General features: G+C 40.9%; 1 protein-coding gene across 1 annotated transcript in view; it reads left to right on the top strand.

The window, feature by feature from the left end:
• STAT4 (signal transducer and activator of transcription 4) overlaps window positions 1-13,087 on the top strand; it is a 91,733-nt gene that overhangs the window by 57,139 nt on the left and 21,507 nt on the right. Inside the window, exons 7-13 of the mRNA XM_047722414.1 lie at window positions 3,118-3,203; window positions 5,090-5,241; window positions 7,177-7,335; window positions 8,047-8,139; window positions 11,065-11,124; window positions 11,427-11,444; window positions 11,531-11,624. Of these exons, the coding sequence (XP_047578370.1) occupies window positions 3,118-3,203; window positions 5,090-5,241; window positions 7,177-7,335; window positions 8,047-8,139; window positions 11,065-11,124; window positions 11,427-11,444; window positions 11,531-11,624 (662 nt within the window). The remainder of the gene's footprint in view (window positions 1-3,117; window positions 3,204-5,089; window positions 5,242-7,176; window positions 7,336-8,046; window positions 8,140-11,064; window positions 11,125-11,426; window positions 11,445-11,530; window positions 11,625-13,087) is intronic.

Raw genomic sequence — 13,087 nt, 5'->3', positions numbered from 1 at the left:
GACATTGAGTTCATTTACAAGTAAATTTTTTTTTTTTAATGGGAAGAAAAGGAGAAGAAATGGAAAGAAAGAATGAGAATATTTACAAGGTCTAAAATTTATAAGTAACAGGATTGATCTTTTGAAGTGTGTTGCCATTCGTGGGACAGAGAAATTCCAATTAGATCGAGATTAGCTAATAGGATTGTACCAGTGCTCATTTGCTGGGTACAATAATTGCACTATGCTTATGTAAGATACTAGAAGAAGCCAGATAAAGGGCAGATGGGAACTCTACTCTTTTTGCAACTCTTTTGTAATTTTAAACTTATTTTAAAATAATTTTTAAAAACAATTGGGATAGAAATATTTTATTTTCAGAAGCATCTTTAACTACTGAAATGTTAGCTTAATATTTACCTAGAAGGAAGTGTGGATGATTGTGACCAAGTGCTTAACATCCACCTCAGATTTAAAAGGAAGGATATTAGGCTAGGAATCTTGCTTGGCGTAGGTGAGGGGTGATGTGCTCTCCTGGCATCTTCAGGATGTACTGACTCCCGTGAAATGATATTTAAAATGTTCATAGTTGTGGAACACCTGGGTGGCTCAGTCAGTTAAGTGACCAACTCTTGATTTTGGCTTAGATCATGATCTCGGGGTCATGAGACTGAGCCCCCCATTGGGCTCAGCACTCAGAGCAGAGTCAGCTTGTCCCTCTCCCCTCCCCTCTCTCCCTTCCCATGCTCTCTCTCTCCAATAAATAATAATCCTTAATAATAAGAATTAATAGGGGCACCTGGGTGGCTCAGTGGGTTAAAGCCTCTGCCTTCGACTCAGGTCATGATCCCAGGGTCCTGGGATTGAGCCCCGCATCAGGCTCTCTGCTCAGCGGGGAGCCTGCTTCCCCTCTCTCTCTCGGCCTGCCTCTCTGCCTACTTGTGACCTCTCTCTGTCAAATGAATAAATTCTTAAAAAAAAAAATACACAACGTTCATTCCACATCTCCCATTTAAGAGGGTAAACCATTGGGGGTTTTGTCAGTCGACATCTCCCATTTAAGAGGGTAAACCATCGGGGGTTTTGTCAGTCGACATCTCCCATTGAAGAGGGTAAACCATCGGGGGTTTTGTCAGTCGACATCTCCCATTGAAGAGGGTAAACCATCGGGGGTTTTGTCAGTCGGCATCTCCCATTGAAGAGGGTAAACCATCGGGGGTTTTGTCAGTCGGCATCTCCCATTGAAGAGGGTAAACCATCGGGGGTTTTGTCAGTCGGCATCTCCCATTGAAGAGGGTAAACCATCGGGGGTTTTGTCAGTCGGCATCTCCCATTGAAGAGGGTAAACCATCGGGGGTTTTGTCAGTCGGCATCTCCCATTGAAGAGGGTAAACCATCGGGGGTTTTGTCAGTCGGCATCTCCCATTGAAGAGGGTAAACCATCGGGGGTTTTGTCAGTCGGCATCTCCCATTGAAGAGGGTAAACCATCGGGGGTTTTGTCAGTCGGCATCTCCCATTGAAGAGGGTAAACCATCGGGGGTTTTGTCAGTCGGCATCTCCCATTGAAGAGGGTAAACCATCGGGGGTTTTGTCAGTCGGCATCTCCCATTGAAGAGGGTAAACCATCGGGGGTTTTGTCAGTCGGCATCTCCCATTGAAGAGGGTAAACCATCGGGGGTTTTGTCAGTCGGCATCTCCCATTGAAGAGGGTAAACCATCGGGGGTTTTGTCAGTCGGCATCTCCCATTGAAGAGGGTAAACCATCGGGGGTTTTGTCAGTCGGCATCTCCCATTGAAGAGGGTAAACCATCGGGGGTTTTGTCAGTCGGCATCTCCCATTGAAGAGGGTAAACCATCGGGGGTTTTGTCAGTCGGCATCTCCCATTGAAGAGGGTAAACCATCGGGGGTTTTGTCAGTCGGCATCTCCCATTGAAGAGGGTAAACCATCGGGGGTTTTGCCGACATCTCCCATTTAAGAGGGTAAACCATCGGGGGTTTTGTCAGTCGGCATCTCCCATTGAAGAGGGTAAACCATCGGGGGTTTTGTCAGTCGGCATCTCCCATTGAAGAGGGTAAACCATCGGGGGTTTTGTCAGTCGGCATCTCCCATTGAAGAGGGTAAACCATCGGGGGTTTTGTCAGTCGGCATCTCCCATTGAAGAGGGTAAACCATCGGGGGTTTTGTCAGTCGGCATCTCCCATTGAAGAGGGTAAACCATCGGGGGTTTTGTCAGTCGGCATCTCCCATTGAAGAGGGTAAACCATCGGGGGTTTTGTCAGTCGGCATCTCCCATTGAAGAGGGTAAACCATCGGGGGTTTTGTCAGTCGGCATCTCCCATTGAAGAGGGTAAACCATCGGGGGTTTTGTCAGTCGGCATCTCCCATTGAAGAGGGTAAACCATCGGGGGTTTTGTCAGTCGGCATCTCCCATTGAAGAGGGTAAACCATCGGGGGTTTTGTCAGTCGGCATCTCCCATTGAAGAGGGTAAACCATCGGGGGTTTTGTCAGTCGGCATCTCCCATTTAAGAGGGTAAACCATCGGGGGTTTTGTGAGTCTTTGCAATTCTTTCCTGCTTCTAGTGTTACTGTGAGGCAAGCTCACGCTGCAAAAGAAAAAAGGGGGGAGCAAAAGATTGAGTCTTTATTAGTTCATGAGAGTAAATGGATACAACTGCAACCCTTCCAGGCAGCTTTTCATAATTCCTGGTGAAAAAGTAGAGCGGGAACAGTAGGTAAAGGGATCCGGAGGAATCAAATATGATTTAATGATGGGCACAAAGAAGGCCCGTTTCCCACGTAGCCCAACTAGCTAGGGTTATTGTCCATGTAGAGGTATCTAAAAAGGAATGCATTTCAAAAAACTTTTTAGCCCTCTCCCTACCCCAAACAGGAGCATGGTGTGAAGACTGGTCTTCTGTCAAGGTCTGTAAGATAGAGATATCCTCCCTGGCTTGCTTGGAGGTGATCCTCCTGGCAGATGAGTAAAGAGGGACATGTTCCAGGCTCTTCCACAAGGGCCACATTTCGTCTCTCATATCGTGGGACTTAAGGATGGGGATTGCAGGAGTCTTGGCTTTTGGGCAGAGAACTTCACCTTGGAGAGGGCTCAAAATCTCATCTCTTTTCCTTCACAGACCAGGGGGACAAGAACAACGCCCTCATGAATCAGGAAGTTTTAACTCTGCAAGAAATGCTTAACAGCCTCGACTTCAAGAGAAAGGTTAGTGAAGAACGTTAACTTGGCCTTGCCCACTGTTCTTTTCCTATATCTGCTCCCACTGAAAAGAATCAAGCTCTTGGATTCATTCAGGCCTATTTAAGCTAAACGATAAACCGCGGTGTTTCTGGGAAGAGTACCACACTGTTGGCCGCGCTTCCGTTCCCAAGCTTTCGAAGCCGGGCTTCTTGCTTCATGTAGTTCATGCAGTGCATTCCCTGTAGCGACCGTTAATTTCAAGGCGAACATCTTACCCCGTTTTTACTTGCCCCTATTTCAGACATGACCATTTTAGTTTCTGTACTTAATATGCTGGTACGGGTTCTACTACAGGTAGAATTAAAATATTGCTTGGCAGGCACTAAAATTTTATTAGAAAAATCAGTGTTCCAGTTTCCACTCTGAAAAACGACCTGAGGCTACATAATTGAATAGATTTCAGGATAGTTCATCGACAACCGAACATATTCAATCTAACCTCCTTTCAAGGAGCAGAGAAAGCTTTTTCTGGCTCAATGAAATATTTTAAAAGAGGGGAATCATTTCTATTTCAACTTTCTATCTCTCTGTGAAATAAATGCAACTGAAATTTGAGCGGCCACTGGTAAGTCAAGAGTTCATTTCTAGAAGCTCAGCTGCATTTGCTGTGTAGGAATTTGTGTGAGCACAAATAAATGTAGAATTTACTTTCACCCACATTATAAACTTCAACAGTTAGAAATCAAGTTTCTAAAATGCAAATAATTACTCCAAGATAGGCTTAATGCATTTATGCATAATAAATCTATGCTCTATGTTTTGTGCATGCTAAGAAATGCTTAGAAATAAGATTTTAAGACAAAAGGAACTTCAGAAATTATTTGGTCCAGTCACCTCATTGTATAGATCAGAAGACCAAGTTCCAGCAAAGTTAAGTGGTTTATCCCAATTCACATAGCTTGTCACAAAACCAGATAAGAATTCACACCTTCTAATCCTTAGGCCTTTAAAAATTAAACTTCTCCACTATGCCTTCCTCAACCCAGATAAATTACTTTTTTTAAGGATTTTATGTATTTATTTGACAGAGAGACAGTGAGAGAGGAAACAGAAGCAGGGGGAGTAGGAGAGGGAGAAGCAGGCTTCCTGCCATGTAGGGATCCCGATGTGGGGCTCGATCAAGGACCCTGGGATCATGATCCGAGCTGAAGGCAGATGCTTAACAACTGAGTCACCCAGGCACCCCCAGATAAAGTCCTTAAAAAACTAACATAGAAAGGCTTTAATTTTAATCAGTACATTTTAGAATAAATGCATATATTTCTAAGAATGTAAATTTAATTTATGTCTTTTTGAAAAGTGGAGGTATGGCTGTATGACTAGAAGATTCAATAATGTCACAAGAGTTATAAATTCAATGTACTTGAACTTACATTAGATGAGATTAAATGATATTATGGGATAGTATGAGATTGTTAGCTGTGATCATGCGGCTTCCTTTAATAATATTATTTAATTATAATAATTTCAAATTGAGGGGCTCCTGGGTGGCTCAGTGGGTGAAGCCTCTGCCTTCGGCTCAGGTCATGATCTCAGGGTCCTGGGATCGAGCCCCGCATCGGGCTCTCTGCTCAGCAGGGAGCCTGTTTCCCCCTCTCTCTCTGCCTGCCTCTCTGCCTACTTGTGATCTCTGTCCATCAAATAAATAAATAAAATCTTTAAAAAGATTTTTCAAATCGAAAGTTGGAAAAGGCAGTGCTCTGATAAATAGAAGGTAGTATTTGATAAAATATTTGCTGAGAATGTTAACCTAGCCTTTATCCCCCAGGTCTGACAAATAATTTCGTGGGTTATGAGTGACTTTGGTTGCATCTCATGAAAATCTTTTCAGTAGTTACCTTTGTTTTTAGGAAGCGCTCAGTAAGATGACCCAAATCGTCAAGGAGACAGACGCGTTGGTGAGCAGCGCGCTGACAGCGGAACTGCGGGACTGGCAGAGGCGGCAGCAGGTCGCCTGCATCGGGGGGCCGCTGCACAACGGGCTCGACCAGCTGCAGAACTGGTACAACGAACTGACTTTAGTTTCTCGTGAAAACCACAGGAAGTACAAAGCTTCAGTGTCGCTCAGCCAGAGAAGGCAGGCTGAGCCCAAAACATCATTCATTCAGCTTATCGATGGTTTATTAGCCGCTGGGAACTGCCGTTGAGAACAAAGAGATGCATCTGTATGTTTACTTTTATTCCCTTGGGGCCAAAAGTAAAGCATCTCTAGAGATCTATAGCATGCATGCGAATTGCTTAATTCTCTCGCATAATATATTAACCTTAAAAGGGTCCAGTGAATTTTTGAAACCAAGAAATGAACACAGCTTTCTATAAGGACATAAACGCTAGCTTCAAAAGCTTGAGAAAAGATATCTCAGTTTTTAAAGGCGTATCTTAATTTTTTAAGTATTTTTTTATTTACTTAACCGACAGAGGTCACAAGTAGGCAGAGAGGCAGGCAGAGAGAGAGGGGGAAGCAGGCTCCCTGCTGAGCAGAGAGCCCGATGCGGGGCTCGATCCCAGGACCCTGAGACCATGACCTGAGCGGAAGGCAGAGGCTTAACCCACTGAGCCACCCAGGTGCCCCTTTAAAGGCGTATCTTAAGAAGTTGGAGTTAAACATTAGTTTTGTGTTTTCAGTACAGTGATTTATTTTTGTATTTAAATGAAAAATCTCAAGTGGCTTCTACTCCACGACATTCCCTACGTGTGCACGTGTGCAATCCTATGGTTCCTATCCCTTGTATTACAAGAGAAAATGTGGGTAGGGTTTTCCTCATCAATGCAAAATAAAAGTATTTGATTGAAGGAACACTTAGAAAAAAATAATGAAAAAGAAGGAAAATGTTCAGTTGAAATCTAAAATGCTTTCAAAGGGCACAAGTCAATATGGTGGAAATCTGTCCTAACTGGGGCCGCTTGCGATGTGAGCTCTGCCCTGCGGGGCCCGCTTCTCAAGAACAGTAAGGACCTGGGCTCTTTCTAAAACCTACTGATGGTGCTTGGGGAGATGCTTTGATTCTCTAACCTCACTGTAATAATAAGCAGTAATATACATAATAAAAATAAAATATAATGCTAAAAATAAAATAATTAAAATAATAAACAACAAAGGAAGCAATCAAGAACTTGGCCCATGAACGTGCTTACAGCAAAAGCAGTGGGCAGTGGGCAGTGGGCAGTGGGCAGGTGTCCCCACGGGACTATGTGGGGAGTAAACTTTTAGTAGAAAGAGCTGCCGTCGGGGCCCGATGGACTTACCAAGTCTGTCCAGACATCCCACCGCCTCTCCAGTTGACGGTCGCTTGGGTGTCCGTTACAGACTGTCTCTTGCCTAGACTTCGGGCCCAAGTCCCCACCTCCACTTCTGAGGTGATATCACCACATAGTGAGTCAGACTCTGAGCCCATACGTTTCTCCAGACAGATCATTTTTGGTTAATACTTAGGATTTGTAAAACACACATTGGAAGAGGGAGTCCATTTCTTATTGTTTTTTTTTTTCTCTAGTATTCTCACACCTAACACTCCTCACATCATGTACTTTTAAAGTTTTAAATTTGTTCTTTTTTACCCGTTAATGAGGGTCACATTAATTAACGAGTACCACATCGTTAACATCTATATGCTTAACAGACTTTTAAACAAACATTAAAAGGGATTCGGTTCCTGATGTTGACAAAATTTTATGAATGATGTCTATAACTACGGGTATAAGTGACAAAACATTGGAAATATTTTCCATTTCCTATGGGCCATGCATCTTAGAGGGAAAAATGGATTAGGGAAGTAAACATAAAGAACTGCCACTAACCTTTAATGAAATTAAGTGAATGATTCTCTTAATCGAATAATTATTTAATAAGGTATTGCTTGCTAATGTGGTTAACAGTTAAAATGGTAGATTGGTAAGGGGGAAAGCTGTCCACTGATGGTCCTTTGCTGTTCAATAGCTTTACACTGTTGGCAGAAAGTCTGTTCCAGCTCAGAAGGCAACTGGAGAAATTAGAGGAACAGTCGACTAAAATGACATATGAAGGGGACCCCATTCCCATGCAAAGAGCACATCTGCTAGAAAGAGTCACCTTCTTGATCTACAACCTTTTTAAGAAGTAAGTCAATTTAAATGCATCACGGCAGCCTCAGTCCTGTGGAGCTGCAAGGACGCGCTGGCTGGGGTTTCGGTGTTAAGGGGAAGGAAGGTGGGGATGTGTTGAACAGTGAGCCTCAGGGTAGAGTGACTAAAGCTTCGGAGAGTTCCAGAAACATTTCTGCTCTTCACTATTTATTTAGCACTTCTCTCAAAAACTGACTCAGTTTTCTGCGTGCCAAGGACGACATCCAGCTGAAGTTCATTTTTCACATTTTAGAAAAGACGATTCCAGTGATTTCTTCTTAAGTACATATCCAAGAAAGGAAGGGTAGAGGCCATGTTTATGTGTATAAGCTCAGCTAAAGAAAAAAAAAAAAAAAGAACAGTACCACATACCAGAAATTCTAATATCCAGTTCAAAGATGGCATGAAATTAACTTTTTACTTTCTATTTAGTATGATAAAAATAGGTTTTATTCTCAGCTCAAGTATAACAACTAATTACTTACTGTCGTTTGTTAAGGGACAATCTTTAGTCATTTTTTCCATCTCCTGGTAATTATTTATGAGAAGTCTTTGGAAAGATTTGAGCTTAACGGAGGTTTGAATACCTTATAAGTGTAGAAAATTTGGATTTTTTAAGAGGACAGCATCCTGTTTCTCTGTGGTTTTCAGCCTGTCGATATTTTCAATGCTTTCAAATGACGTGCTTTATTTCCTTTTAATCTAGCTCATTTGTGGTTGAACGACAGCCATGCATGCCGACCCACCCCCAGAGACCGATGGTGCTTAAAACTCTTATTCAGTTCACTGTCAAGCTAAGGTAGGCAGAATGTGCTCTATCTTTTCCTTTGCAGAGCCACAGCCACTGCATAAATAAGACCAATTTCTCACAGCTCTTCTGTGTTAAGCGCCTCCTGCATGCCCAGCACTGAGCTATGGTAGATACCCTCAGCAATGTTAATATGAGGGCCCCGCTTGGAAAGAACATGAGAGGAAAAATGAGGACATGAGGGATATTAGCATGAAAGGATGGAATCGCAGTGTCTGGCATCATGGGCTCGGTTGCTGGAAAGACTAACTTGGGAGAAGGCTAGAGAGTCTGAGGAAGTCTTTGTGGTCTCTCGGAGGAAGGACCTTGGGGGAGGAACAGAGAGGCAAAGAGAGTGGGACTGTAGGAGAGTGAGACTACAGAAATAATGACTTCCTGGGTCTGTTTTGCAAGATGTGCAACAGGGAGAAGTAGAATTGAGTAGACAGGGGACAGAATATGGAAGGCTTTGAATATTTTACCCAGGAAATAAAAGTGGCACATTCTTCGCCTGTGATTGCCCAGCAACTAGTTTATAGGATTTTCCACGAAAACTCTCAATGCTGTAATCTTCCATGTGTCCTACTATGTACCTGATTTAAAGATCTATGACTTTTGTGCGATTATTGCTTTGTCTATGCATTTGATCCTTTTCATTAGCATGTAACCAAAACGTATCATTTTCCCTAATGACACTCAAAATCATGAATTTGAGCTTGAACTTTCAAAGATTTTCATCATACGTCAGTCTCTAAGGCCCTCAAGCTTTAAATTCCTAATCACTGAGTCACCTTTGACCAGGACAAGAGGTGATGATCCTGTGGTAGATAGTGATTAAGGGCCCCACGATAGGTTCCTGATCCCCTATCACTATCAGAACTTTATTTTTATTTTATTTTATTTTATTTTATTAATCTCCATTTGATTGAGATGTAATTGACATACAGGACTATAGAAATTAAAGCTGTACAGCGGAATGACTTGGCTTACATAAACTGCAAAATGATTACTACAGAAAGTTTAGTTAACATCCGTCACCTCAGAACTCCATTTTTAAAGGGAAAGCATTTTCTTTCAGTTTGCATTTTAAATACATCACATGAAATTCTTAATCATTTCCTTTGCATGAATTCTGCAGCAAGACTTAAGAACCAGGAACAAAAGGCAGAGGCCAGGTTCCCTCTTAAAATTTCATGATTTTCAAGAGTTGTTCATTCTTTATCCCCACATCTCTCTATAACCCAGAAGATAGTAACACTAAAGGGAAATAGGATAGAGGGGTGGTGGGCATCCTACTTTTCCTGGAGGCACCCCCATTGGTGACACAATAAGTCTAAGATGCTCTCCGAGACAAAAGAGGAGATGAGCAGAGATTGCACAGCCAGGAGTTCCGAGTGGAAGAGGCCCCCAAATGGGCCTTACCTTGCATGTTCTTTGAATTGATGACCAGGGGCATTGACCATTCGTCCCCGTTTTAGTGTTCCTGCTTTCCTCTTCCACCTGTCTGTTGGGTCCCTGTCCTCCTTCTCCGTACCTTGTTCTCCACTGTCTTGGTAGATGATCTTAGTATTCATTGATAGATGACTTAGTATTCAGGCTTTCCCCTAAAACCCCTTCCTACCACAGCATTCCATCTCCTATTTCAGAGGGAGGGGTGATACGGATCTCCCTTTAGTCAGCAGCATCTTCTGGTGACTCGGATCCTGAAGTACGATCCTTCCTGCCCTAATTCATGTGACCTCTTCACCCCTCACTGCTAACAACTGCACACGTGATACTCCAAACCCTAAAACCAATCCTGTGCTTCATATAGGATTTTTAAGGAACCTTTGTCGCATTCTACCCACTCTTTTGTTTGGGCTCTCCTCCATGATCGTATCTCTCTCATGCCCACCCGTTGCTTATCACTGTTCTCCATAGTGCATCTTCTCTGTTGAGCTGGACTTCTTCTTTTCCTGCATAGCCACGTCTGCACTTCTGCATTCCCCACTCTTCACTATGCCAGTTCCCTAGTACCTAGGGCTGTACTGGGTGTCGACGAGGCGCTCAACACATGCTGAGTGAATGAATGAGGCTTGAGATGAGTGAATGAGTGATTGAATTAATGTCTCTGAAACTGGACTGAACCCAGAAAGAGGGTAAAAGGCTACAAATCAAACGAGTTGGGAAAGCGAAAGAATAAAGGAGGAGCTTTATTCACCAGAAGAAGAAATTACGGGATTGTTATTCTGATCTTTAGTCACTTCTTTGTTTGGAGTTGGATCTTTTTCAGTTATGAACATTTTTGCTGTTACTTTCATTGTGTATTTAAAGATTACAAATGCATTCGAATTGGAATTTTTCACATTCCGCAAGAGGTCTGGTCTTTCTCAGTGTTTTTACCATAAAACAGCGGTCATCAAAATATTTAGTTTTTTGAAACTTACAATTTTTTATGATCTGAGAATAAAATGTAGCCATATTAATAAACTTGCAAAGAATTTTTCTCATTTTTTTATATTATATTTATATTTCTTATATTTTTACCTTTAATCCAAATGTGGGCTTTAACCAAAATGTATAGCTATTTTTCTAGCCATGTATTATCCAACGCACATCAACTGAAAATACTTTTCAGATGTCTGTCAGGATGATATTAAGTGGCTGGTGTCAATATCAGTAACATGACAAACTAAAAAAGAATTGGACATTTTTGTTCTTAATTATTTTTGTTGTATTTTAATTCCAGGATAGTATACGGTGTTATATTAGTTTCAGGTGTGCAACATAGTGATGCAACAATGAGTTGGACATTTTTAAAACACACTAACATATACCTAGAAATAACCTAAATTTTATTTATATATATGACATAAATATATTTAAATATTAAGATATAAAAAGGCTCTTAACACTATTCATTTTTGCTTCTGATTCTTTATTTATGTGTCTTTTCAGACTACTAATAAAATTGCCAGAACTAAACTATCAGGTAAAGGTGAAAGCATCAATTGACAAGTAAGTTTCTAATTTCATTTTGAAACATAAAAATGTGAGACTTTTTAAAAAGAACTTCATTTTTATAGAATGATTTCGAACTTTTCAATGTATTTCTCTAACATTACATATCAATGTACTTCAAATATTTGACTTTGAAGTTCAAACATTTAATAGAACTCCAAGGAAGACTTACTTTAAAAAATTCTACTATAAAGTCTTAAAAATTTATGACTTTATTATACTACCCTCTAAAGTATCAAAGGCTGTTTTTACTAGATCTATAAAATAGCTCATTTTAAGGAATCTTCTTGGTTTTACAGGAATGTTTCAACTCTAAGGTAAGAAATTTATTTTAGAATTTTTTTGCTGGTCTCATAAATATGTTTTATCTGAGACCATGTAAATAGCTAAGATTTTCCCCCAGCAATCGAAGATTTGTCCTTTGTGGAACTCATGTCAAAGCGATGTCCATTGAAGAATCTTCTAATGGGAGTCTCTCAGTAGAATTTCGACATTTGGTGAGTTCCAATTACACAAGCTTCTCCCCCTCCCCAAATCAGATACATCTTTACAAATAGGCCTTATAATTCAATGTATTTGGGGTCTGGGGGGTTTCTTATATGTGATTAAGGGCCATACTGAGAAATAAAACATGCCATCATTGAAGAATTAAAAATGGCAGAAAGAACATGGAACCTTAACTCAGAAGTCTGAGTTCTCAATATTGGTGATATAGTACCTTGACCTAGTATCTAGACAACAATTGGTCTGTTTATTTTGATAAAGATGACAGAGATAATTGGTCTTATAACAGATAGGCATTCCTGAATTATTTTTTACTTTTTAAAATCTCCTCAAGACATGATATCCAGCAACAATGTGTCTGGCCAAAAGTGCTTTCATTTTAGGAGTAGCTTGAGGAAGTAGGATGTTCCTGGGTATAGCAGTCGCATACGGTCTGCTTTGGCATGTCTAGAAAGCTTCTAACCCAGCCTCACCCTGTTGCCTCTTGTTTTTACCACTTCCTCTTAACCTAGAGTTCCCTTCCTGCTTTCTTTCTAATTCTTTGCATGGTTCTTAGATTTCCAAAGACTCTACCGCTTTCTTGCCAGAAGCATGTTACTTCTGGTTTATTAGCACTTAGGAACTAACCCACCTGAGTGCCGGGCACCACCGAATCAGCCCCAAAGGGTCTTTCTAAAAGATAAAATGCAGGTTAATAGGTAACTGCATATACCAATTTATGCTGGTTTTTTGGTTTTGATTTTGTTTTTGTTTGATCTTTAGTATTGAAGAGTACATTTCTTTTTAACCGAATCCCTCCAGTGTGAGACGGATAAAGTGTAGTAGACAGGCCCTGTGTTATACATCCTAATAACGGCTTACATTCACTATCTGTCCTTGAGAAAATTTCAGTAATGGACAATGTTTGCTAACAAGTAAAGCTGCAAGAGACCCTTAACTTCGAGATGTCGGTCTCTCAAAATAAGTCATGTGGAAAAGAACAAGGGACATACGAAAAAGTGGTTAGGTCTTTCTTCCAGCAGGTATAATATACAAATTAACAAAATCTTACAGTCCTCTTCTAGTTGCAAAGCATTTTTAAATGTATTATCTTTTGCATAATAACTTTAATTGATTTTTAATACAAAAGTAAATGCAGAAAATCAGGGAGGCAAAAACTTAAAACTTAAAAATCATCTGTATCTTACTACCTTGTAACACTGTTAACTACTTTTGTTTTTATTCTCTTACATACATATATGTGTATGTACTTTTTAAGTGGGATCAGACTGTACACACTATATACACTTGTTGTCTGCCTTTTTCTTTAAATTAAGTAATCTATATCCTGAACCGTCTTGTGTCACTAAGTCTCTAATACATTTAGTAGCTTCCTGTACCGTGGGACACTATCTCATCATTTGTTTTCCCAGTCCTCTGGGCTGGACTCGCTTTCACAGGGACTGAGAATCATCAC

Source organism: Lutra lutra, chromosome 3, assembly GCF_902655055.1.
Source record: "Lutra lutra chromosome 3, mLutLut1.2, whole genome shotgun sequence".
Classification (NCBI taxonomy): domain Eukaryota; kingdom Metazoa; phylum Chordata; class Mammalia; order Carnivora; family Mustelidae; genus Lutra; species Lutra lutra.
Note: the sequence above shows the minus strand (reverse complement) of the source record. Positions and strands in the feature narration are given on the sequence as shown.